At 65.8% G+C, this 26,286-nt stretch overlaps 1 protein-coding gene across 1 annotated transcript; it reads right to left on the reverse strand.

Annotated features, from left to right (window-relative positions):
* Nucleotides 1–1,043: 1,043 nt before the first annotated feature.
* Nucleotides 1,044–22,602, reverse strand: NCAN (neurocan). Its single transcript, XM_071578004.1, has 16 exons — nt 22,339–22,602; nt 14,994–15,073; nt 13,549–13,950; nt 12,546–12,720; nt 11,762–11,889; nt 10,236–10,529; nt 9,078–9,950; nt 8,533–8,993; nt 6,932–8,288; nt 6,564–6,680; nt 5,818–5,931; nt 5,414–5,572; nt 5,248–5,330; nt 5,031–5,175; nt 1,570–1,752; nt 1,044–1,435 (listed from the first exon to the last, which is right to left on the reverse strand). The coding sequence occupies exons 2-16, from the start codon at nt 15,064–15,066 to the stop codon at nt 1,173–1,175; spliced, it is 4,827 nt and encodes a 1,608-aa protein (XP_071434105.1). The 5' UTR covers nt 15,067–15,073; nt 22,339–22,602; the 3' UTR covers nt 1,044–1,172.
* Nucleotides 22,603–26,286: the final 3,684 nt, after the last annotated feature.

Below are 26,286 nucleotides of genomic sequence, written 5' to 3' on the forward strand. Positions count from 1 at the left end.
TGTGCCGGCTGCGGGGGTGCCCCGTGGGCAGGCCCGGGGTGCTGGGGCAGGAGAAGGGGGGGCTGCTAAAAAAAAATCAGTCACCCGACTCGAGAGCCGAGGCGGGTCATGGAGGGGCTGCCTGATTGAACCCCCACTTTGGGGACGGGGTCAGAGCCCAGCCGGGGGTGGGGGGGGGTTCCTGTGCAGGGCTGGGGGGGTCCCTGTGCAGGGCTGGGAGGTCCCTGTGCAGGGCTGGGGGGTCCCTATTCGGGGCTGGGGGGTCTCTGTTCGGGGCTGGGGGGGTCCCTGTGTGCGACTGAGGGGTCCCTGTGCAGGGCTGGGGGGTCCCTGTGCGGGATTGGGGATCCCTGGGCGGGACTGGGGGATCCCTGTGCGGGGCTGGGGGGTCCCTGTGAGGGGCTGGGGGGGTTTCTGTGCGGGACTGGGAGGTCCCTGTTCGGGGCTGGGGGGTCCCTGTTCGGGGCTGGGGGGTCTCTGTTCGGGACCGGGGGGGGGTCCCTGTTCAGGACTCGGGGGATCCCTGTTCGGGACTGGGGGGGTCCCTGTGCAGGGCTGGGGGATCCCTGTGCGGGACTGGGGGTCCCTGTTCGGGGCTGGGCGATCCCTGTGCGGGGCTGGGCGATCCCTGTGCGGGACTGGGGGGTCCCTGTTCGGGGCTTGGGGGGTCCCTGTTCGGGACTGGGGGGTCCCTGTATGGGACTGGGGGGTCCCTGTTCGGGACTCGGGGGGTCCCTGTTTGGGGCTGGGGGGTCCCTGCACGGGGCTGGGGGGTCCCTGTTCGGGGCTGGGGGGGTCCCTGTGCGGGACTGGGGGGTCCCTGTTCGGGGTTGGGGGGTCCCTGTGCGGGGCTGGGGGATCCCTGTGCGGGACTGGGGAATCCCTGTGCGGGACTGGGGGGTCCCTGTGCGGGGCTGGAGGATCCCTGTTCGGGGCTTGGGAGGTCCCTGTATGGGACTGGGGGGTCCCTGTGCGGGGCTGGGGGGTCCCTGCACGGGGCTGGAGGATCCCTGTTCGGGGCTGGGGGGGGCCCTGTACGGGATTGGGGGTCCCTGTGCGGGACTGGGGGGTCCACCCCGGGCCGGGGGGCTGAGCTTGGGGCATGCAGGGAGGGCTGGGGACGCACACGCAGCCGCCCCCTCCGGGTCCTATTCCCTACGGGGAGGGGCATCCTAAGGAGCTAAAGCCAAAAGGGGGTTATAAAAGAGGATGGGGGGGATCGGGAAGGGGCCTGGAAATGTCACCACATCCCGCGGTGGGGGCGGCCCTTGTGCTCCGGTCCCCGCGGCTTTAGAAGTAGTGCCCCTCCTGCATCCAGTCCAGCCGGAGGTGCTTGCGGTGTTTTCGCCGCTCCTTGCGGGGTTTGTGGTGCTGGTGCTGGTGGTGCGGGTGGTTGTGCCGGTGGTGGTGGTGCCGCCGCGCTCGGTGCGACCGCCTGGCTAAGGGGGCAAGGCAGGACACCGGGGGGGTCAGTGATGCCCCCCTGGGCACACCGATGCCCCCCTGGGCACACCGATGCCCTGAATCCCCCCATCCGGGACCCCCCAGCGCCGCCCCGGCCCCACTAACGTTTTGTGCAGAGGATTTTGGGCCGGTCCCACTTGCCGGTGCTGTGGCACTTGATGGTGGGCACGTGGCGCTGGGTGAAGCCCTCCTGGCACTGGTAGCGCACGCTGGAGTGGATGTTGTACTTCTCCTTCCTCTTCCCCACCAGGAAGGCGTTGGCCACCTCCGGGGGGGGCCCACACAGCACTGGGGAGGGGGACACAGAGCTCTGTCACGCCCCTGTTACTGGGAGGGGACAAGGGGACATCTGGCCACAGTCACTGGTTCTCCCTGTGGGCCCCCCAGTCACTGGGAGGGGACAAGGGGACATCCTGCCACTATCACAGGTTCTCTCTGTGAGTCCCCCACTGTCCGGGAGGGGACAAGGGGACATCCTGCCACTGTCACTGGTTCTCCCTGTGGGCCTCCCAGTCACCGGGAGGGGACACCCATAAGGTCCATCATCACCAGGAGGGGACAAGGGGACATCCTGCCACTGTCACAGGTTCTCTCCAAGAGCTCCCTATCAGTGGGAGGGGACAAGGGAACATCCTGCCACTGCTTCTCTCTGTGAGTCCCCCAGTCACCGGGAGGGGACAAGGGGACATCCTGCCACTGCCACCAGTTGTCTCCATGAGCCCCCCCAACTCCAGCAGGGGACAAGAGGACACTCTGCCACTGTCACAGGTTCTCTCCAGGAGCTCCCCATCACTGGGAGGGGACAAGGGGACATCCTGCCACTGTCACTGCTTCTCCCTGTGGGCCTCCCAGTCACCGGGAGGGGACACCCATGAGGTCCATCATCACTGGGAGGGGACAAGGGGACATCCTGCCACTGTCACTGCTTCTCTCTGTGAGCCTTCCAGTCACTGGGAGGGGACAAGGGGACACCCTGCCACTGTCACTGCTTCTCCCTGTCAGCCCCCCCAACCCCAGCAGGGGACAAGGGGACATCCTGCCACTGTCACTGGTTCTCTCTGTGAGCCACCCCATCACCAGGAGGTGACAAGGGGACATCCTGCCACTGTCATTGCTTCTCCCTGTCAGCTCCCCCCATCACTGGGAGGGGACACCCGTGAGCTCCACCATCACCGGGAGGGGACAAGGGGACATCCTGCCACTGCCACCAGTTGTCTCCATGAGCCCCCCCAACTCCAGCAGGGGACAAGAGGACACTCTGCCACTGTCACAGGTTCTCTCCAGGAGCTCCCCATCACTGGGAGGGGACAAGGGGACACTGCCACTGTCACTGCTTCTCCCTGTGGGCCTCCCAGTCACCGGGAGGGGACACCCATGAGGTCCATCATCACTGGGAGGGGACAAGGGGACATCCTGCCACTGTCACTGCTTCTCTCTGTGAGCCTTCCAGTCACTGGGAGGGGACAAGGGGACACCCTGCCACTGTCACTGCTTCTCCCTGTCAGCCCCCCCAACCCCAGCAGGGGACAAGGGGACATCCTGCCACCAGTGGTGATGGCTTTAGGAGAGACTCCCCCATCAGGGTGGCACTGAGGTGTCCCCAGGATTTAATTTGCTAATTAATGGCCTTATTGGGCCATCACTAACACGCAGGTTGGGGAGGAGCACACAAGTGGCAGCTGGAGGTTAATAGAACTTCCAAGATAAGGAATGGGAACTTAATGGGTTTAATGGTGGCAGATTAAACAAATTCAAGTGCTGAGGGAGGAATTGATTGGGACAAAGAAAGGGAAAAGGGAGATTTAGGGGAACTGCTGGAGTTTGTCCAGGAGAAGGGCTGGGAGAGGTTTGCTGAGGATGAGGAGGCTCCCAGAGAGAGACGGTGGGATGGGGACAGGGATGCTGGGAACAGTGGGAGGGGATGCAGCAGGATGGGAATGGTGAGCCCTGTGGGGTGGGGACAGCAGGGATTGTGGGATGGGGACACCTGGGACTGTGGGATGGGGACAGCAGAGACTGTGGGATGGGGACACCTGGGACTGTGGGATGGGGACACCAGGGACTGCGGGAGGGGGACACCTGGGACTGTGGGATGGGGACACCAGGGACTGTGGGATGGGGACACCTGGGACTGTGGGATGGGGACAGCAGGGACTGCAGAATGGGGACACCTGGGACTGCAGAAGGGGATGCCGAGGGCTGTGGGATGGAAACAGGGACACCTGGGACTGTCAGATAGGAATGGGGACACCTGGGACTGTGACACAGGGACACCTGGGACTGTGGGATAGGGACAGGGACACCTTGGGACTGTGACACAGGGACAGCCGGGGCTGTGACACAGGGACACCTTGGGACTGTGACACAGGGACACCTGGGGCTGTGACACAGGAACACCCAGGGCTGTGACACAGGGACACCTTGGGACTGTGACACAGGGACACCCGGGGCTGTGACACAGGAACACCCAGGGCTGTGACACAGGGACACCCGGGGCTGTGGGATGGGAACAGGGACACCCGGGGCTGTGACACAGGGACACCTGGGGCTGTGACATGGACACAGGGTGCTGTGACACAGGGACACCCGGGGCTGTGACACAGGGACACCTGGGGCTGTGGGATGGAAACAGGGACACCTGGGGCTGTGACACAGGAACACCCAGGGCTGTGACACAGGGACACCCGGGGCTGTGACACAGGGACACCTGGGGCTGTGGGATGTGACACAGGAACACCCGGAGCTGTGACACAGGGACACCCGGGGCTGTGGGATGGGAACAGGGACACCCGGGGCTGTGACACAGGGACACCCGGGGCTGTGACATGGACACGGGTGCTGTGACACAGGGACACCCGGGGCTGTGACACAGGAACACCCAGGGCTGTGACACAGGGACACCCGGGGCTGTGACATGGACACAGGGTGCTGTGACACAGGGACACCCGGGGCTGTGACACAGGGACACCCGGGGCTGTGACACAGGGACACCCAGGACTGTGACACAGGGACACCCGGGGCTGTGACACGTACACAGGGTGCTGTGACATGGACACAGGGTGCTGTGACACAGGGACACCTGGAGCTGTGACACAGGGACACCCGGGGCTGTGACACAGGGACACCCGGGGCTGTGACACAGGAACACCCAGGACTGTGACACAGGGACACCCGGGGCTGTGACACAGGAACACCCAGGGCTGTGACACAGGGACACCTGGGGCTGTGACATGGACACAGGGTGCTGTGACACAGGGACACCTGGGGCTGTGACACAGGAACACCCAGGGCTGTGACACAGGGACACCTGGGGCTGTGACACAGGGACACCCAGGGCTGTGGGATGTGAACAGGGACACCCGGGGCTGTGACACAGGGACACCCAGGACTGTGACACAGGGACACCCGGGGCTGTGACACAGGGACACCCAGGGCTGTGACACAGGGACACCCGGGGCTGTGACACAGGGACACCCAGGGCTGTGACACAGGGACACCCGGGGCTGTGACACGCACACAGGGTGCTGAGGGTGGGGATGCCCCGGGGCAGGACCCCTCGGTGGTACCTGTGCCTTTCTTGCAGATGTAGGGCAGGTTGTAGTTGCAGGGCACGTCGTTCCACTTGCCGATCTCGTGGGACACCAACACCACACAGTCCTCTCCCCCCGCAAAGAAGTTGTCGGGTTGGTTCTCCCTCCAGTTCTCGTATTGCTGTAGGGCATGGGATGGGTGAGACCCCCTGCCCTGCCCCCTGAGCCCCCCTGGCACCTCCGAGGGTCTCACCAAGCCGGTGTTGTCGGTCCACTGGAAATCCTGCTCCACTATCCTGTCATTGAGCCCGATCCAGGTGTTCTCGTGCCCGAAGCCTGCAGAGAGAGGCACCCACGGCTCGCACGGGCAGGGGGGCAGCACCCAGGGGTGCAGGAGGGGGTGTGACCCCCCCACCCACCGTTGATGAAGCCGTGCTCCTCCTGGGAGTGGATGCTGGTGAGGTGTCCGGAGCGGCGCCGACAGTCCCGCTCCGCGTCCTCCCAGGAGCGCCGGCGCGAGAAGTACCGATAGCAGTGCCCCTGGAACTTGTGCCAGTTGTGGTCACAGCCCTCCGTGTCTGCGGGGACATGGGCACAGTGGGCACAGCGAAGGGGAGCCCCCCCTGCCGCAGCCCAGTCCCTCAGGGAGCAGCTCCTCATCATGCAGGACTCCTGTGTCCCCTCCCAAAGGGACAGGGGCTGGGCGGTGTCCCCGTGGGGGTCTCACTGTCCCCGTGGGGGTCTCGCTGTCCTCGTGGGGGTCTCACCCACCCCGTGGTGACACACCCAGGGGTGTGTGGGCACATCGGGGGCTGTTCCCCACCTTTCTCGCAGCGGCTGCCGCCGTAGCTGGGCAGGCAGAGGCACACGAAGGAGTTCACCTCGTCGATGCAGGTGCCGCCGTTCTGGCACGGGCTGGACAGGCAGTCGTCGATGTCTGCGGGCACAGCGGGAACTGTGGGCACGGGGAGACCCTCCTGGCATCCCCACACCACCCACCCGGCCCACTGCCCCCTCCAGTGACCGAGGATGGGGGTTCTGCAGGACTTAGAACTGCAGCCCCATTCCCGTGGCCGCTGCTCTGGGCTGTGCCAGGGCAGGGTTTGGGATGATTGTGTGCCAGGGCAGGGTTTGGGGTGCTCTGCTGCCAAGGCAGGGTTTGGGATTTTCCAGTGTCAGGGTAGGGCTCGAGGTGCCCCTGTGACAGGGCAGGGTTGGGATGCCCCTCCACCAGGGCAGGGTTTGGGATGTTTGTGTGCCAGGGGAGTTCTGGGGATGCCCCTGTGCCATGGCAAGGTTTAGGATGTTTGTGTGCCAGGGCAGTGTTGGGATTTTCCAGTGCCAGGGCAGGGTTTGGGATGTCCCTGTGCCAGGGCAGGGTTTGGGATGCCCCTGTGCCAGGGCAGGGTTTGGGGTGTCCCTGTGACAGGGCAGGGCTGGGGAGGTCCCTATGCCAGGACAGGGTTTGGGGTGTCCCTGTGCCAGGGCAGGGTTTGGGATGTCCCTGTGCCAGGGCAGTGCTGGGGATGTCCCTGTGCCAGGGGTGCCCCGGGGTGCCCCAGGACTCACCGATCTCGCAGTTCTCCCCGGTGAACCCGGGGGCGCAGCTGCAGCCACAGACGGTGCCGTTGGCACGGCAGGTCCCGCCGTGCAGGCAGGGGTTGTTCTGGCAGGGGTCTGACGGGGCTGCGGGGTGGGAGGGGGGGCCCTGAGCAGGGCGGGGGGGGCACTGTGCCACCCACCCTTTCCCTGCCCCCACCCCACCCTCTCCCATCTGCTCCCAGTTGGCAGCGAGTGAACCGGTTTGGGTAAAAGGAGAGAAACCCCTCAAAACCTCCCTCTCCAACCCCACCCGGTGGGCCAGCACAAAGCTCCCACCACCCAGCCCGTGTGCCCATCAGCCCCGGGTGCCCCCAGCACGCCGACCCCGAGCTCACCGTGCCCGCTGGCGTTGCCGGTGCCCACCCAGGTGAGCAGCTCCCGCTCCTCCAGCCCCGGCTCGTCGCCGCTCCCGCTGTCAGCCTCCAGCAGCAGGGACCCCCCTGTGCCCCCCAACTCTGTGGCCGCGGAGGGCTCCAAGAGCAGCCCCACGCTCGGGGCCTCGGGTGTTTGTGCCACCCAGGGGTGGGGGGCAGTGGGTGATGGCTGAGGGCCGTGGGTGGCCGAGCCGAGGGGTGTGGGGGGCTCTTCACTCTTCGCCTCCCCGGAGGAATCCTCCTGGCTGGGGGATGTTGGGGTGTCCTCGTGTCTGGGGACCCCCGGGGGGCCCGGGGTGGGCAGGAGGAGCTGCTCCAGTGCCCCCAGCTCTGGCACAGAGTGGCTGGTGGCATGAGGGGCTGCGGGGGCAAAGCCCGTGGACCCCTCCTCAGCCACCGCCTCCAGCACCGCTGCCCCCACCGGCCGCTCCGTGCTGGCCCACGGGGTCACCTCGGTGGCCACGGGGGGAGGCGACAGCGAGGGGACATCCCAGGCCGGGGGGGACGCGGCTGCTCCGCTGCTGGGCTGGGCTGAGCCTTTCCCAACATCTCCGTAACCCTCCGGCTGCTCCCAGCTGGGCTGTGCCAGCCCCTCACTGGGGTCGGGGGTGGCCGGGTGCCCCTCGGAGGGGCCAGCTGGGTGACCCTCGGAGGTGCCAGCGGGGTGACCCTCGGACAGGCCATCTGGGTGACCCTCGGAGGTGCCAGCGGGGTGACCCTCGGACAGGCCATCTGGGTGACCCTCGCCAGGGCCAGCAGGGTGACCCTCAGAGGTGCCAGCTGGGTGACCCTTGGACAGGCCATCTGGGTGACCCTCAGAGGGGCCAACTGGGTGACCCTCGGACAGGCCATCTGGGTGACCCTCAAAGGGGCCAGCTGGGTGACCCTCAGAGGTGCCAGCTGGGTGACCCTTGGACAGGCCATCTGGGTGACCCTCAGAGGTGCCAGCTGGGTGACCCTCGGACAGGCCATCTGGGTGACCCTCGGAGGTGCCAGTGGGGTGACCCTCGGACAGGCCATCTGGGTGACCCTCAGAGGGGCCAGCTGGGTGACCCTCGGACAGGCCATCTGGGTGACCCTCGCCAGGGCCAGCAGGGTGACCCTCAGAGGTGCCAGCTGGGTGACCCTCAGAGGTGCCAGCTGGGTGACCCTCGGAGGTGCCAACTGGGTGTCCCTCGGAGGTACCAGCTGAGTCACCCTTGGACAGGCCATCTGGATGACCCTCAGAGGTGCCAACTGGGTGACCTTTGGAGATGCCATCTGGGTGACCCTCAGAGGTGCCAGCCAGGTGACCCTTGGAGGTGCCAGTTGGGTGACCCTTGGAAGGACCAGCCGGGTCACCCACAGAGGTGCCAGCTGGGTGACCCTCGGACAGGCCAGCCTGGTGACCCTTGGAGGGGCCATCTGGGTGACCCTCGGAGGTGCCAACTGGGTGACCCTCGGACAGGCCATCTGGATGACCCTCGGAGGGGCCAGCTGGGTGACCCTCGGACAGGCCAGCCGGGTGACCTTCGGGGGGGGCCAGCTGGGTGTCCCTCGGAAGGACCAGCCGGGTGACCCACGGAGGTGCCAGCTGGGTGACCCATGGAGGTGCCAACAGGCTGCAGGAGGGTCACCGCTTTCCTCTGCCTCTCCAGCGAGCCCTCGCCTGGGGCACCGCTGCTGTCACTGCTGTCACCGCGGGGCTGCGGCACCGGCTCGGGCCCCTCGGCCACCAGCGGCTCTGGAGGCAGCGGGGCCCACGCTGGGACGGAGCCGCCGCCCTCCTGGGACTGCGTGTCCCCGGAGAAGTCCTCGGTGGCATCCGCGGGTGGCCGCGGGGAGTCCCCACGGGCGCTGGGGATGTGGGGCCGAGCCCCATCCGTTGGGACGAGAGCGTCGTGGGGAGTCACAGACATTGGCAGGGATGGGGAGGGCACAGGGGATGTCCCTGGGGGGCTCTCGGCATTGCGGGGGCTCCACAATTCCCGCGGCGAATCCCTCGGGATCGGCGCCTGCGGGGCAGTGGTCGATGCCATCAGCTCTGCAAGAGATGGCACAGCCATGGGGCCCCCAAGTTGGTGCAGCCCCCGCTGGGACCCCCGGGCCGATTTTGGGTATCACTTACGGGCACCGATGTCCTCCTGAACCTCGTTGGGGGACACGTCGGGGCCCTCCCGCCGGAGGCTCGCGGTGCCAGCGCGGGGGATGCTCCACGTCTCCACCGCGTTGGCTGCAGCTCCCTTCGCCTCCAGCGCCAGGACTGGCGCCTGGGTGACCATCGTCTCTGGGTCCCCAACCACCGTGGGGTCTGTAGATGGCACCATGGGGTCCCCAGACGGCACCGCGGGGTCCCCAGATGGCACCGCGGGGTCCCGGCTCTGCTGCTGGAGTTGGAAGTAGCGCCCGTTGAGCCCAGCGTGGCTCCTCCTCGGGGTGTGGGAGCTGGTGGGTGGGGGGCTGGTGGTCTCTGCTGCCGTGCTGGGGACTGTCCCCACCCTAGGTGGTGCCAGTGATGAGCTGGTGACGTGCTCCCGGGCTGGGCTTTGGGAATGTGTCAGGAGGGTGGCGAGGGGCTCCTCAGGGTCTTCTTGTGCCAGCAGTGCTGGGCTGGCACTGGCCAGATCCTGCCAGGAGCTCTCCGGTGCCCGATCCACCACGTTGAGAGCTTCCTCCTCGTGGGGCCATGCCAGCGAGGAGGCCGTGGTGGGCTGCGGGGGTGTCCCCTCGCCCGGTGCCAGGGCACCCCCCGGGAGGTCACCACGCTGTGCTGTTGCCTCGGGGCTGGCGCTCGCCGGGCGCAGCTGCTCATCCTCCTCTTCCTCCTCCTCCTCCTGGCTCAGCGGTGGCAGGAGCTCGTGGGGGTCTCGTGGGGTGTCCCGGGTGTCCCCCGAGGTGCCAAGGTCCTCGCTGTGCTCCACCAGCACGTTGTCGCTGCCCGGCGGGTCAAGCGCGGGTGGCACCGATGGCACCGGCTCCTCCGTGTCGCTCTGCCCTGCGGCTGCGGTGACACCACGGGCGTCACGGGCATCCAGGGCATGAGTGGGGTCCCGCAGCCCCCCTCGAGTGCCAGGCACTGCATTCCCCAGCCTCACACCCAGCCAGGGTGGCACACAGCGCTGGGCTCCCTCCCGCCGTCGCTCTCCTCGTTGATCTCATTAATTCCCCAATTAAATATTCATCCATAGCAATTTTCCCGGCCACTCCCGCTGATTCCCAAGGGAATCCCAGGGCTGGTGGGGGGTCTGGGAGGGAGCTCGGTGGCATCATGGCTGGTGCCCCTTACCTTTATAGCAGTAGGCATCGAATTTGGAGGCGGCGGGAGGGAAACCGGTGCGGTTGGGGAACTGGTAGAGGGTCCTGACCCCCGGGGTGTCTCCCCCGCACTTCCTGCGGGGCACCCTGATGGGGTACCGCACGCTGCCATCTGCCAGCCAGCCCGGGTCACACTGGTCCAGCCCCTCATGCCACGCCAGGTACAGCTGCCCCGTGGTGGCCAGCGATGCCCCCCGGCTCCGGCAGTGCCTGCGGGCGCCCTGCCAGGTGAAGCGCCCTGGCACCGTGGCGTAGAACACCGTCCCTGCAAGAGAGCAGAGGCGTTGGGGACATGGGCACAGAGAGCCGTGATGGTTCCCATGGCCCTGAGCCCAGTGGTGCCTCCTGCATTGGGCACTGTGGCCATGCTGTGCCAAGGATGGCACAGAGTGCTGGCATGGCCCTGGCACCCAGCCCTGCAGCCAAACCCCAGCAGGTGAGGGAGGAATGGAGAAGTCTGAGCTGCCAGGCATGCCATGGCCATGGAGGGACATCCCTGGGCACCCAGCTGTGCTCCCAGCTATGGAGGGACATCCCTGGGCACCCAGCTCTTCTCCCAGCATTGCCACAGCTATGGTGGGACATCCCTGGGCACCCAACTGTGCCATGGTTATGGTGGGACATCCCTGGGCACCCAGCTGTGCCATGGTTATGGTGGGACATACCTGGGCACCCAGCTGTGCTCCCAGCATTGCCACAGCTATGGTGGGACATCCCTGGGCACCCAGCTGTGCCATGGTTATGGTGGGACATCCCTGGGCACCCAGCTGTGCTCCCAGCTGTGCCATGGTCACAGAGGGACGCCACTGGGCACTCAGCTGTGCTCTTGCCCATGCCATAGCCATGGAGGGACATCCCTGAACATTCAGCCGTGCTCCCAGCAGTGCCATGGCTATGGTGAGACATCCCTGGGCACCCAGCTGTGCTCTTGTCTGTGCCATGGCCATGGAGGGACATACCTGGGCACCCAGCTGTGCTCTTGTCTGTGCCATGGCCATGGAGGGACATCCCTGGGCACCCAGCTGTGCTCCCAGCTATGGGAGAACATCCCTGGGCACCCAGCTGGGCTCCCAGCCATGCCATGGCTATGGTGGGACATCCCTGGGCACCCAGCTGTGCTCCCAGCCATGCCATGGCTATGGTGGGACATCCCTGGGCATCCAGCTGTGCCATGGCTATGGTGGGACATCTCTGGGCATCCAGCTGTGCTCCCAGCCATGCCATGGCTATGGTGGGACATCTCTGGGCACCCAGTGGTGCCATGGCTCTGGTGGGACATCCCTGGGCACCCAGCTATGTCATAGCCATGGAGGGACATCCCTGGGCACCCAGCTGTGCTCGAGCTGTGCCATGGTCACAGAGGGACACCACTGGGCACTCAGCTGTGTTCTTGCCCATGCCATGGCCATGGAGGGACACCCCTGAACACTCAGCCGTGCTCTTGCCCATGCCGTGCCCCCTGAGCCCCCCTGGCCCCTCCCCACCCGCAGCCCTTGCCTCGCAGCTCGCGGCTGTAGCAATACACGTCGTACAGTTCCCCGGGCTCCCTCCGGCCGTAGCTCCGCACACCGGGCAGGCTGTTGCGGTCCCCAAAGCAGCCGGGCCGGGACTGTGTGATGGGGTACCTGTGCAGAGGGCAAGGTGAGGGGGCACCTGGGCAGAGGGGAAGGTGAGGGGGCACCTGGGCAGAGGGCAAGGGGAGGGGGTACCTGTGCAGAGGGCAAGGGGAGGGGGTACCTGTGCAGAGGGCATAGTGAGGGGGCACCTGTGCAGAGGGCAAGGGGAGGGGGTACCTGTGCAGAGGGGAAGGGGAGGGGGTACCTGTGCAGAGGGCAAGGTGAGGGGGCACCTGGGCAGAGGGCAAGGGGAGGCGGTACCTGGGCAGAGGGGAAGGGGAGGGGGCACCTGGGCAGAGGGCAAGGGGAGGGAGTACCTGTGCAGAGGGGAAGGGGAGGGGGTACCTGTGCAGAGTGGAAGGGAGGGGGTACCTGCGCAGAGGGGAAGGGGAGGGGGTACCTGTGCAGAGGGGAAGGGAAGGGGGTACCTGTGCAGAGGGGCAGTGTGAGGAGATGCCCACGCAGAGGGGCAGTGATGGGATGCCCACACGGAGGGGAAGTGTGAGGGAATGCCCACTCAGAGGGGCAGTGAAGGGATGTCCTTACAGAGGGGCAGTGTGGGGGGATGCCCACACAGAGGGGCACGGTGGGCGCTCAGCTCCTCGGGAGGGTCCCAGCGGCTCCGCGGGAGGGTCCCGCCAGCCCCGCCCGTGTCGCACACTCACCGCACGCTCTGGTCGCCCAGCCAGCCCGCGTCGCAGTTGTCGTAGCCGTCCTCGAAGGCGGCCTGGAGGTGCTGGGGGGAGGCGATAGCAGCCGAATTGTCCCGACAGGCGCGGCGGGCGGCGGCGAAGGTCAGCGCGTAGCGCTCGCCCGCGGGGCGGTAGTGGAACACAACACCTGCGAGGGAGCGGGTGCGGGAGATGGCACGGGGTGCGGGAGGAGGCACGGGCTGCAGGGAGTACACGGGGTGAACTGCTCTATGGGGAGTACGGCTCTATGGGGTGTGTGGCTCCATGGGATGCAGGGAGTACGTGGGGTGCAAGGCGTCCATGGGGTGCACAGCCCTATGGGATGCACTGCTCTATGGGGTGCACTGCTCTATGGGGTGCAGAGCCCTATGGGATGCACAGCTCTATGGGATGCAGGGTGTTCATGGGGTGCGCAGATCTATGGGGTGCAGAGCTCTATGGGGTGCAGGGTGTTTATGGGGTGCAGAGTTCTATGGGGTGCAGGGTGTCCATGGGGTGCAGAGTTCTATGGGGTGCAGGGTGTCCATGGGGTGCACAGCCCTGTGGGGTGCAGGGTGTTCATGGGGCTCACAACCCTGTGGAGTGCAGGGTGTCCATGGGGTGCAGGGTGTCCATGGGGTGCAGGGTGTCCACGGGGCTCACAGCCCTATGGGGTGCAGGGAGCACACGGGGTGCAGGGTGTACGTGGGGTTCACAGCCCTATGGGGTGCGCAGATCTATGGGATGCAGAGCCCTCTGGGGTGCAGGTTGTCCATGGGGTGCAGACCTCTATGGGGTGCAGGGTGTTCATGGGGCTCACATCCCTATGGGGTGCAGGGTGTCCATGGGGTGCAGCGTGTCCATGGGGCTCTCAGCCCTTTGGGGTTCACATCTCCCCCACCCCGCATGGCACACACGGAACGCACAACCCGCACAGCGCCCACCCCGCCCCGCCGTGCCCCACGTGCCCTCCGTGCCGTGCCAGGGCCCCGCTCACCCGTCACCTCCAGCGGCAGCAGGTCCTGCTCGTCCTCGATGCCCGCCACCACCTCGCACCGGTACAGACCCGCATCGCTGGCGCGGGCCCCGCGCAGCTCCAGCGTGGCGTTGGAGCGGTCACGGCCGTACCCGGGCAGCGACACGCGGCCCTCATAGGCTTTCACCACCTTCACCACGTTGTCCTTGGCCACCAGGATGGGCACGTCCTCCCTCTGACCGGTGGCCGAGCGTACCTTGCTCCATTTGACGCGGGGCGGGGCGGGGGGCTCGTTGGGCCCCAGCGAGGCCGGGGGGTGCAGCAGGAAGAGGCAGGGCAGTGCCACACGCTCGCCCAGCCCCACGCGCACGGGCCGGTGCTGCACCCTGCTGATGTGGATCACCTTCCCATCGGCCTGGGAGCCTGCGGGGAGAGGTGCCCGATACCAGCGGGATGGGCAGCGGGGGCTGCTGCAGGGACCTTACTCACAGCGGGGGCATCGCAGGGTGTGGGGCTACCCCTGAGCACCCCAGGGTGGGGCATGGAGAGGGGTAAAGCGCAGCCGCCCTGCCTGGTGGCTGGAGCCCGGCTTTGCCCATTAAATCGGCCCCTCGGGGCTGAAACCCCGACCCAGATGAGGTTCCTCAGCCCCCACACCCACCGCTCTGCACCCCCGGGACCCACACCGGGATACCGGCACTCCCCATCCCTGCCCCCGGAGGGGGATCCCTTGGGGCTGCCCAACCGCGGTGGCACCAGCGGAAAAGCCACCCCCATGCTGGGATAAGGCATGGCAGGACCATGACCTCCTGCTCCTCCTCCTCCTCCTCCTCCCGCACTAATCCCACCCCAGCCTGTGCAGACTCCCAGCTCCGCCGCCGCAAATCCCCCCCGTCTCGGACCCCCCCTGGCCCGGATCCCCCTGCCCACAGCGGGGTCAGGGAATGCTCCCCACGGAGCGGGGCCAGCTGGGCACCGAGGATGGCCACTAATCCCCCGCTGTACCTTCCTGCCCCCGACTCCCCACTCTCCACGGCACCCCAAACCCTCGGCTCTCTGGCAGACGCACGGGGTGGGTTCCAGGGGTGGGTTCCAGGGTGGGGGATCCCAAATCCCCCCCGCGCAGGAGGACGCGGCGATGTCCCCACATGGGGGCCGGGGGGGAACACGGGCTGGCACTGTCAGAGCCACGGCAAATCCCCGCAGGGGGCTCAGTTCGGCCGTGGGGAGGGGCCCGGGGGTGCCGCCAGCGGGATTAAGGGTTTAAGGTCTCGCCTGCGGGGGAACCCAGCGCGGGGGGGTCGCCTGAGGAGCTTCTCCCTCTCTAATCCCTCCGGCAGGGAGATGTGGGGGCTCCCAACCCGAGTCCTCCCCGGGTTATTATTCACCCGCACGATTTATTCTGGCCGTTAGTTCATTATTTACTGCTGTTTGCCCTCAGCGGTTAATTAGCCGTGGACACTTACCCAGGACGGCGATGGGGAGGAGGCAGAGCCCGAGCAGGACCCAGCAGGTGGCATCGCCCATCACATGGACCATCCTTGACCTGCAACCAGAGCAGGGGCGTGGGAGGTCGCCCCCCGCCCGCTCCCGGCTGGGTCGGCGGTGCCATCGGGCCATAAATCGCGGCGGGGGGAGCGGGATTAGCCTCATTTAGCAGGTGCCGTCAGAGGGAGTTCGTTTTCACTCTCAGAATCAGATCGGGACGGGGGACGGGATGTGCCCACCACCAGCTGGGTCGTCCCTGTGTGTCCCTGCCACCACTGCCACCCACGGGAATGTCTCTGCATGCACCCGCTGCGCTGCTGGAGGTGGGACATGTGTGCCCATGGTGGGCCAGCCTGGGGGTCCCGCAGCCCCCCAGGCTGGCAGTGGCAGCGCTGGCAGCGCTGGAGCCCCGGCGGTGCCCTGGCATTAACATGCGGCGGGTGCTGCCGGAGCACAAAGGGGCTGGAATCTCCCTCCATCTGCTCGGCTGCAGCGCCGTGAGGATCTGCTACATCATGTGGGCTCAGGGGGAAGGGGGACAGAGCACCCGCCCAGCACTGGCACAGCCATCGCCTGGTGCCCACCACCACCATCACCTGGATTCCACCACCCTCACCAGGCACAGGAACACCCATCACCCAGTTCCCACTTCCACCACCAGCACCCAGTTCCTACCATGATCACCAGGTGCCCACAACTATCACCTGGCATAGGTGAAACCATCACCAGGTGCCCACAACTATCACATGACATGGGTGAAACCATCACCAGGTGCCCATCACCACCATCACCTGGATTGCACCACCATCACAGGGCACAGAAACAACCAGCACCCAGTTCCTATCACAATCACCAGGTGCCCACAACTATCACCTGGCATGGGTGAAACCATCACCAGGTGCCCACAACTATCACCTGGCATGGGTGAAACCATCACCAGGTGCCCATCACCACCATCACCTGGATCACACCACCATCACCAGGCACAGAAACATCCACCACCAGGCATGGAAACACCCATCACCCAACTCCCACTCCCACCACCATCACCCAGTCCCTACCACGATCACCAGGTGCCCACAACTATCACATGACATGGGTGAAACCATCACCTGGTGCCCACAACTATCACCTGGTATGGGTGAAACCATCACCAGGTGCCAACCACCATCATGATCTGGCTCATACCACCATCACCAGGCACAGAAACAACCATCACTCAGCTCCAACCACCACCACCATCACCTGGTGCCCACCATCCCTCAGTTCCCACCACAACCACCACCTGGGTGCCAACACCACCATCACCCAGACCTCACCACGCCACAGCCCCACTCAGGCTTTGGTTTTGGGCACCAATCCAGGCAAGCAGAGGCAGCAGGGGCACAAGCAGCACCCTCAGACCCCAAACAGGGCCATGCAGGAGTTTGGCACCACTCAGCTATGAACTCAGACCAGACCCTGGACCTTCCAGGTGTCAGCAGATCCACCCTGGGGTTTGCTGGTCCCCTCCAGCTCCAACATCACCCCCTGTCCTTTCCCAGACAGCAATTTGGGGATCACTCAGCCTTTGTGGGGACACCAGGAGTGCTCCATCCCTCTCCCAGTTGCCCAGGGCCGAGGCTCTCCCTCATCCCATCAGTTCCCCCATCCCTGATGCTCCATTTTCCAACCCTTTATTTCTCATTCTGTCCCTTCTGTGCTTTCATGGGCCAGAAATAGAAAGAAAGAGCAAAATGATGAGAAAAAAGGAGACACCCCCCCGCCCCCCGCCCCCCGCCCCGTGTTCTGTGCTGGCAAAGGGCCTTTTAGGGGATGCAAAATCGGGTTTTATCTTATTTCTTCTGAAGAAGAAAGTGTTGGCAGCCCCTTCCCTCCCACGGCAGCTCCACGGGGCGTTCTGCCCCCGAATCCAACTGCTGAGAAAAGAGGAGGAGGTGACCTGACCCTGGGCATGGAGGGAATCCCCGTGGTGAGGAGCAGGGACTGGGCTGTGCCTTTTCCCAGTTGCGTTTTCCGGGAATTGAGCATTCCCAAAGCAGCCCCGAGGCTGCTCCGGGGCACCGACAGCGCCTCCTTCATCCCCTCTCCGAGATGCTCCAGGAGGGAAATCTCCCCATCTCGCGGCCTCGGCAGCGCCAAACTTTTCCCTGTTTTCCAACTACAGGGGGGAAAATGAACTGCTTGGCACGGTCTGGCTCGGGAGGTTCCAGTTCTGCCCATTGAAGTGCTAATTCTGACTTTCTGGAGTGTCCAGGAGCTTTCCCAGCACAAACCAACCCCCCGGGACCTGCTGGGGGCAGGATGGGGGCGGTGGGTGATGGAAGGGCACAGTGGGTGCAGGAAGGGAACATCCAGGGCACTCGGCTCCAAGGGAAAAGGGTGCCCTGGGTGGTGCTCACACACATCCCAGGGCTTCAAACTACCCTTTGGGATCTTTTCACTTTTTGAAAGACTTCTTGGTCTTTTCACCCATTTTCTTTTCCTCATCCCTCGATGCTCCCTCTGTGCAACTTCCAGGGAATTTTTTTCCCATCAAAAGGCAAACAAAGCAATTCCCCACGTGGGACAACAGCGACTGGATCTCAATCCTTGCCACCTTCCCGCGGCATCCCTGAGACTTTCCTCTTCTCCATCCTCCTCCTCCCTGGCCCATGGAGCTCCCAGCAGAGCATTCCCCATTCCCAGTGACAACTCAGGGCCACCAGGATGGCACAAGTGGCACATCCCACATCGGGATGGTGGGATGGAATGGGGAGAGACCCCGCAGAGCCGCGTTAATGTGAGGAGTTTAAATCCTCTCCCGAGCTCTCGGCTGTTTACTCAGGGCCGGTCCTCGCTGAGCAAACACGCGGAGTTTATTTAAATGTTAAACACTAAAGTTGCAGTTTGGATTTCCAATCAGCACCCAAAGGCTGCGGGGCGGGGCTGGAGGGATGGGGTGGTCCTGACCCCACTGGGGGCACCCCGGGGTGGCAGGGCCGGGGCAGTGGGTGCTGCTGGGGGGGGTCACAGGACTGTGTGGCTCCAGTTGCACCGTCACCTCCCCTGACATCGGCATGTCGGGAAGGGACGGAAGGGGAAGGGGAAGGGGAAGGGGAAGGGGAAGGGGAAGGGGAAGGGGAAGGGGAAGGGGAAGGGGAAGGGGAAGGGAAGGGAAGGGAAGGGAAGGGAAGGGAAGGGAAGGGAAGGGAAGGGAAGGGAAGGGAAGGGAAGGGAAGGGAAGGGAAGGGGAAGGGGAAGGGGAAGGGGAAGGGGAAGGGGAAGGGGAAGGGGAAAGGGAAGGGGAAGGGGAAGGGGAAGGGAAAGGGAAGGGAAAGGGAAGGGCAGCAGCAACCGCTGCCTCCTTGGGGTAACCTGACCATGAGTGGGGGGTCCCACACCAAGCACAGGACACACAGCCCCTGCCATGCCTTGGGGCCACCCAGCTGGCACCCCTGTCCCTGACACATGTGAGGGGACACATTCCCTGTGGCACCGTGGCTCTGCTCCGTGTCCCCGCCACATTCCGGCCCCCCAGCCCCGCTCCGGCCCCGCCGCTGCCGCCCCTCCCAGCCTGCCGATGTGCTGAGCCAGCAGAAAGTTTATCCCAAGGTCAGGACAAGTGACACGATGGGCTCCGCCAGTGCCGGAGCCACCACACGTGGTGTCCCCGCTCGAGGACCATCCCCTCCCACCACCCCATTGTCCTCAGACAGGCAGTGCCGTCCCAGCCCCGGCATCTCGTTAGTTATTGAGACGTTGTCCCTCCCACCTCCTCTTGATCCACTAACCCACAAACCAGCCCCGGCAGCGCCGGTGGGGCAGCCCAAGGGCTGGCACGGCCACGTCCCGATCCCCCGTGCCACCGGGATCAGCCCCGAGTGGTCCTGGATGGGTCCTGGATGCCCAACACAGGCAGGAGAGGCTCAGCACCACCACCCCGTGTGCCAAAGTGAGGAGCCACCGGGATCAGCCCTGGGTGGTCCTGGATGGGTCCTGGATGCCCAACACAGGCAGGAGAGGCTCAGCACCACCACCCCGTGTGCCAAAGCGAGGAGCAGCACCAGCCCCATCCCACTGGGGCAGGATCCAGCTGGAATCCCCCCCCTCCATGGAATGCTCGGCCATGTGGGCATCACCACCCATCCCCAGCGGTGACAGAGAGGCGAGGAGGGTGGCACGGGGATAAGGTGAGGAGGGTGGCACGGGGGTGGCCAGGCAAGGGAGGGTGGCAGTGCCAGCATGAGCACCAGGGGTTGAATTCGGCAGCGGGGGTCTCTTTCTGCAGTCAGGGCCATGTCACGGTGACGTCCTCGATGCCACGTGGTCGGGCCCCCTGGGTGACAAGGAGCTTGTCCCTGTCCCTCAGCGTCCCAGCCCAACCAGGGGAGCGGCAGACGAGAGAAATTTAAAATAACGCCGGTGCAAACCGCCCCCCGCCCCCCTCCAAAACCCGGGTGAACATTTTCACATCTGTCACTTGCTGTCACCTCATGAATAATTCATATTTCTCATGAATATGCAAAGCCGGGGTTGGTGATTAGCTTGAGCTGAAACATAGCTTAATTCCACACAGGCCGGTGGGCGCCGGGACCACCCGGACAGTTTGGGGGTCACCTCTCGCCCCAGCGCGCCCCGAGCCCTGGGTTGGGCTGGGGGTGGCTGCAAATCTCGGGGTCTCCACGGAGCAGAGGGGACATTTGGGACACTGGTGGGAACACGGGATTGGGATCGGTGGGAGGGCACAGGGGGCACTGCCCACCCAGTCAGGCAGCCTGGCTGCAGCTGGACATGGGTATCCCCCCACTCTGGGCATGCCCCATCCCTGAGGGTGCCCCCTCTTCCCCCCAGCCAGGACACAGACCCTGTGACCTCTGTCATCCCCACGGGTCACTCCAGTGCCACCAACGCGCACACTCAGCATTTCAGTGCCCACCTACCCAGCGGGTACCCCCCAAAGGGGCTGATCCTGCACCCCCGCACCCAACCCCTCCGGAGCCACCGCCTCCCCCCCGCAGCACCCACCTCCCTCCCAGCGATGCCTCCGCCGCCCCGGCGGGGAGGGGGGTCCGCCGAGTGTCCCCCCGGGGCCGCACGACCGTGGCAGGAGCCCCGGCGGCGGGGCCGGCTCCGCGTCCCCTCCTCTCTGCCCACAACAAAGGAATTCTGCAAACCTCGCTGCCGTCACATCTCACAGGCAACGTGATGCTTCCCTCTCCCCCCAGCCTGCCAGAATAAATTAGCACCTCGGGAAACTGTGATCCCGTCCAATATGGGCCCTTTGCTGGGTGCGATTTTTATTAGGCAGACAGTCTGCAGCCTTTATTTTAGATTTTTTTTCTCCTTTTCTTTTTTTTTTTATTATTCTTTTTGCCCCGCTTTCTGTCTGTCCCCAGGAAAGCTCCGTCGGAGCCCCAAGGCCAGCGCAGACCGGGCAGAGCCCTCGGCTCCATCCCCTGAGGGGGGTTTGGCCACGCATCCTGAGCGGCTCCCAACACAGCGACGGTGCCCGGCACCAAAACCAGCCAGGAGACCCCCGGGCCGGTGGGCCTGGCACAGAGCCAGGCCCCTGGCACCGTCCCCCCGGGGGTGGTGGGTTTGTCGAGCCCCTCACCGGGATCCGCAGCCACGTCCACCCATCCCGGTCCCTCCACTGGGACACGCGGGTGGGGCTCATCCTGCCCGCCGTGCTCAGCACCCAGCACTCTGCCAGCCCTGCCAGCCCCTTGGCAGCCCGGGACAGGGAACTTCCCGGCTCCCGACCTGCCAGGGAGACACTGGCAGCACCAACAGGGAATGGGGTGGCCGAGGCACACCCGGCTCTGGCACCGCAGGGGGGTGACACCCTGGTGGCACCAACTCGCCAGCACCCACTGCTCTCCTGCCACCCCTCACGCTGTCCCCCTGCCCACCGTCTCACTGCCACCTCCTGGGGGGGCTCAGGGCACGGTGTGCCCCAGCCCTGCCTGTCCCACTGTCCCCAGTGCAGGTGTCCCCAAGCCTGTCCCCATGCTGGAGTCCCCCAGCCCCTCTCAGCCTCACTCCCAGTGACCCCAGACCCCGAGAGTCCTGGTCCCCGCAGTGCCCACCTGTCCTGATGTCCCCACTGTCCCCCTGCCCTGCTGTGCCCACAACCCCAGCGGCCACACCCCCAATGTCCACCTGTCCCAGTGTCCCAAACCCCATTCCTGATCCCTGCAGTGTCCCCTCCAGCCCCACCATCCCCAACCCCAGCACCCCCATTCCTGACAGGTCCCCACCCCTCAGCGTCCCCAGCCCTCAGTCACAGCATCTCCCCCACCCCGGGGCCACCATCCCTCATCCTTGTCCACCTCGGTGTCCAGTGTCCCCCCGTCCCGAGCCCCGCGTGTCCCCCGTTCCCGCATCCCCCCGCACCCCCAGCCTGGATCCATCCCGCTGCTGCCATAGCGGTGCCGCTGTCACTGTCCCCATCCCCGGCACCGGGACCCGCGTGCCACCCCCTGCCCCTTCCTGCATCCCCCCCGAGCCCCCAGCCTGGATCCATCCCGCTCCTGCCGTGCCGGTGTCGGTGTCACCATTCCCATAACCTGCACCGGGCCCCGCATTCCTCCAGCTCCCGCATCCCCACCGAGCCCCCAGCCCGGATCCATCCCGCTCCTGCCGTGCCGCTGCCAGTGCCGGTGCCGGTGCCGGTGTCACCATCCCCATGACCCACACCAGGACCCGCATTCCTCCAGCCCCCGCATCCCCACCGCGTCCCCAGCCCGCTCCTGCTGTGCCGGTGTCGGTGCCGGTGTCGGTGTCACCGTTCCCATACCCCGCACCGGGCCCCGCGGCCCCGCCAGCCCCCGCATCGCCACCGCGGCCCCAGCCCGGATCCATCCCGCTGCCGCCGTGCCGGTGCCGGTGCCGCTGCCGGTGTCACTGTCCCTATGCCCCACACCGGGCCTCGCCCCCCGCATCCCCACCGCGCCCCCATTCCGCATCCATTCCGCTCCTGCTGTGCCGGTGCCGGTGCCGGTGTCACTGTCCCCATCCCCGTGTCCCCCGCACCCCCGGCCCGCATTCATCCCGCTCCTGCCGTACCGGTGTCGGTGCCGGTGCCGGTGCCGGTGCCGGTGTCAGTGTCACTGTCCCCATTCCCGCGTTCCCCGCACCCCCAGCCCGCATCCATCCCGCTCCTGCCGTACCGGTGCCGGTGCTGGTGTCAGTGTCACTGTCCCCATCCCCGCGTCCCCCGCACCCCCGGCCCGCATCCATCCCTCTGCCGCCGTGCCGGTGCAGGTGTCGGTGTCCCCATCCCCAGCGCCGTCCCCGCAGCGCGGGCGGTGCCGGTGCCGGTGCCGGTCCCGCACGTACCTGGTCCGCGCTCACGGCGCGCCGGGATTCATCGCCGCCGGTGGAGCCGAACACCCCGCCGGCAACCGGGGGCTTAAAAGAGGGGCTCGGAGAGGGGGGCAGCGGGCCGGGCTCCCCTCGGAGGGGGCCGAGCAGGGCCGGGCCGGGCCAATCGCGGCTGGCGGCGGGCGCGGCCCCCCCGCCGGTGCCGCCGGTGCCGCCCGCCCCGCACCTGCCCCGCAGCGGCCCCGAACCCGCGCCCGCTCCGCTCTGCCCGGCGCAGGGCGAGGGGCGGCTGCGCATGCGCTGCCCCCCCCCCCTCCCAACTGGGGCCGTCCCCCCCACCCCCCCCAAAACTGGGGCCGCCCCCTCCCCATGGAATGGGCCGCCCCTTCCCGCGGGCACCGCGCCCCGCCGGGGGGGCACGGGGTGGGCAACGGGGTGTCTGTGGTGAGAGGGGGCCTCTAAGAGGGGGGAAGGGGTAGCTGTATTGGGGGGGGTCTCTAGGATGGGAAGGGGGGTCCTTGTAATGGTGGTGGGGTCGTGAGAGAGGAGGGGGCGTCCCTCTAATAGGGTGGGGTCCCTAAGAGGGAGAGGGTGTCCTTGTGATGGGAGGGGGGTCCATAAGAGGGTGCAGGGGGGGCCCTAAGATTGGAGGGGGGTCCCTGTAATGGAATCAGGGTCCTTGAGAGAGGAGGGGGACACCCAGCAGGATTTTGGGGTGTCTCCAAGGAGGGGACCCTCTTCCAGCCCCTCTGCATCCCAAAATCCCTCCCAAGCCATGCAAGGTGCATCCAGCAGCATCTTCCAGCCCCTCAGCACCCCAAAATCCCTCCCAAAGCCATGCAAGGTGCATCCAGCAGCATCTTCCAGCCCCTCAGCACCCCAAAATCCCTCCCAAGACATGCAAGGTGCATCCAGCTGCATCTTCCAGCCCTTCTGCACCCCAAAATCCCTTCCAAGACGTGGAAGGTGCATCCAGCAGCATCTTCCAGCCCCTCAGGACCCCAAAATCCCTCCCAAAGCCATGCAAGGTGCATCCAGCAGCATCTTCCAGCCCTTCTGCACCCCAAACCCCCTCCCAAGACATGGAAGGTGCATCCAGCAGCATCTTCCAACCCCTCAGCACCCCCTTAGAACCCCCCCGGGGGTCTTCAGGGCCGCGGAGGGGCTGGAAGAGGATGAGGATGGACAAAGGCTTGAAAAAAACCCCACAGAAAACGGGTGAGATGCTCCAAAGAGCTGCACAACCAGAAACGACCCCCAAAATGGGGCAAGAAAAGCATCACTGAGCTGTTGGGGAAAGTGGAGGGCGGGAGGGTGTCACCTTCCCGCCGGTGACTGAAGAATGCCACCCTGTCTCCCACGACTTGGCACCAAATACCGTATCCCCCCTCCTCATTTTCCCCATAGGATGGATCCGTGGAAACCCGAGAGCAAAGTTCTCATTTCCGACTCCATTGTGCCAGACTTTTCGTGGCGTTTCCTGCCTTTTGTGAGCCCCCCCCTGCTCCGGCACAATCCCGGCGTTGCCGGCACACAGAGCTCCTCTGTTCCCCTTCTTTATGTGGCTGCAGCTGGCGGCCCCACGGAGGTGCCCGAGCCTGGGGGACAGCGACAGGGGTTAATGTCCCCCAGGGGCTTTGCCAAGGAGAAGTGGGGAGAGGGTCACAGAGGAGCTGCTGGAACCCTCAGGTCCTGGCTTGTTCCCTGTCCGAGTGGATCCAGCCACCCCACAGGGTGGTGATCCTGCTCTCCTGCTTTGGAAAGGGCACCCATGGGTGCCCCTTGGGTTGCTGGGAAGAGGGGCTGCACCTGCTCCCACCCATGGGTGCCCTTTGGGTTGCTGGGAGGAGGGGGCTGCACCCACTCCCACCCATGGGTGCCCTTTGGGTTGCTGGGAGGAGGGGGCTGCGCCCGCTCCCACCCATGGGTGCCCTTTGGGTTGTTGGGAGGAGGGGGCTGCACCTGCTCCCACCCATGGGTGCCCTTTGGGTTGTTGGGAGGAGGGGGCTGCGCGTGCTCCCACCCATGGGTGCCCTCTGGGTTGTTGGGAGGAGGGGGCTGCGTCCGCTCCCACCCATGGGTGCCCTCTGAGGTTGTTGGGAGGAGGGGGCTGCGCCTGCTCCCACCCATGGGTGCCCTTTGGGATTGTTGGGACGAGGGGGCTGCACCTGCTCCCACCCATGGGTGCCCTTTGGGGTTGTTGGGAGGAGGGGGCTGTGCCTGCTCCCACCCATGGGTGCCCCCTGGGGTTGTTGGGAGGAGGGGGTTGCGCCCGCTCCCACCCATGGGTGCCCTTTGGGTTGCTGGGAGGAGGGGGCTGCACTCGCTCCCACCCATGGGTGCCCCCTGGGGTTGTTGGGAGGAGGGGGCTGCACTCGCTCCCACCCATGGGTGCCCTTTGGGTTGCTGGGAGGAAGGGGCTGCACTCGCTCCCACCCATGGGTGCCCCCTGGGGTTGTTGGGAGGAGGGGGCTGCACCTGCTCCCACCCATGGGTGCCCCTTGGGTTGTTGGGAGGAGGGGGCTGCACCCGCTCCCACCCATGGGTGCCCTTTGGGTTGCTGGGAGGAGGGGGCTGCACCCGCTCCCACCCATGGGTGCCCTTTGGGTTGCTGGGAGGAGGGGGCTGCACCCGCTCCCACCCATGGGTGCCCTTTGGGTTGTTGGGAGGAGGGGGCTGCGCCCGCTCCCACCCATGGGTGCCCTTTGGGTTGTTGGGAGGAGGGGGCTGTGCCCGCTCCCACCCATGGGTGCCCTTTGGGTTGTTGGGAGGAGGGGGCTGCGCCTGCTCAGAGAGGGTGAGTGGTGGGGACGGGACCTTGGGATGGAGCTGGTTCTGAAGTTCTCACCCTGCTCATGGAAAATCCTGGACACCCTCTGGGGAGAAGATGCTCCTGGTGTCCCCCACCCACCACAGCAAGACCTGCAACCCAAATCCTTCCTCCTGCTCTTCGTCTTCCTAAACTTCACCTGGAAGTGCCACGGCACAAGCAGGGTCTGACCCCCACAAGTCACTGTGCACGGGGCAGGGATGAGATGGGTTCATCCAGGAATCCAACTGCTTCCCAGTGGGAATGTTGGGGCCCCCCTGCACCCACCTCCCACGGGCCACCCTTCTCTAACAAGCACCAGTGACTCAGCTGCTCCCACCCAGCCCAGGAAGGGGAGAGCAGAGCCAGAGTCACTCGGGGACTCAAAGCTTCCCACGGGCTCGAGGCAGATGAGGAGGGAACAGAGGGATCCTGGGCACCCACCCAGCCCCCTCTCAGGGGGCACAGAGCTCTGGCTGTGCCCTGGTAGGGGCAGCATGGTGGGTCTGCCTCTGGCCAGTTGTGTGGCAGAGGAAGGTGCCGGCAGGGAGTTCGCAGAGCTCTCCTCTGGAGTGGAGATAAATGTCACAGCAGCCACCAGCCAGAGCTGCTCAGGGATGGGCATTTCATGGACACCTCTCCCCCCTCTCCAGCAGCTGCTCCACGCCTGGGAATGCAGCCCAGGACCAGCTTCTCCACTGGCACCAGTCTGAGGTCCCAGTGTCCTCCTGGCTGGTCTCTCCAGCTGGGAGGTGACTTTGTAGAGTCTCATTGCTCCCCCCGAGCCCAGCTTGGGGCTCCAACATCCCACCATGGCCAAACCTACACCTGGTGGCATGGAGGGTTGTCCCCATGTCCCCACCCTTGCCTGGGCTGGGGTCCCTTCCACACCCCCAGCCCCAAACGCAGCGGCATCACCCCGAGACCACCAAGCTGCTCCCACGAGGCACCACCAGGTCCCTGCTGCTCCCCATGTCCCCAACCCTGCCAGGGACAGGCCTGGTGGCCCCAGGGCAGTGCTGGTTGGGGTGACCCCCCGCCTTGGTCCCAGACCCCCAGCCCCAAACCCAGTGGCATCACCCCGAGACCACCGAGCTCCTCCCACGAGGCATCACCTGCCACCACCAGGTCGCTGCTGCTCCCCATGTCCCCAA

This window comes from Pithys albifrons, chromosome 27 (assembly GCF_047495875.1).
Source record: "Pithys albifrons albifrons isolate INPA30051 chromosome 27, PitAlb_v1, whole genome shotgun sequence".
Taxonomy (NCBI): domain Eukaryota; kingdom Metazoa; phylum Chordata; class Aves; order Passeriformes; family Thamnophilidae; genus Pithys; species Pithys albifrons.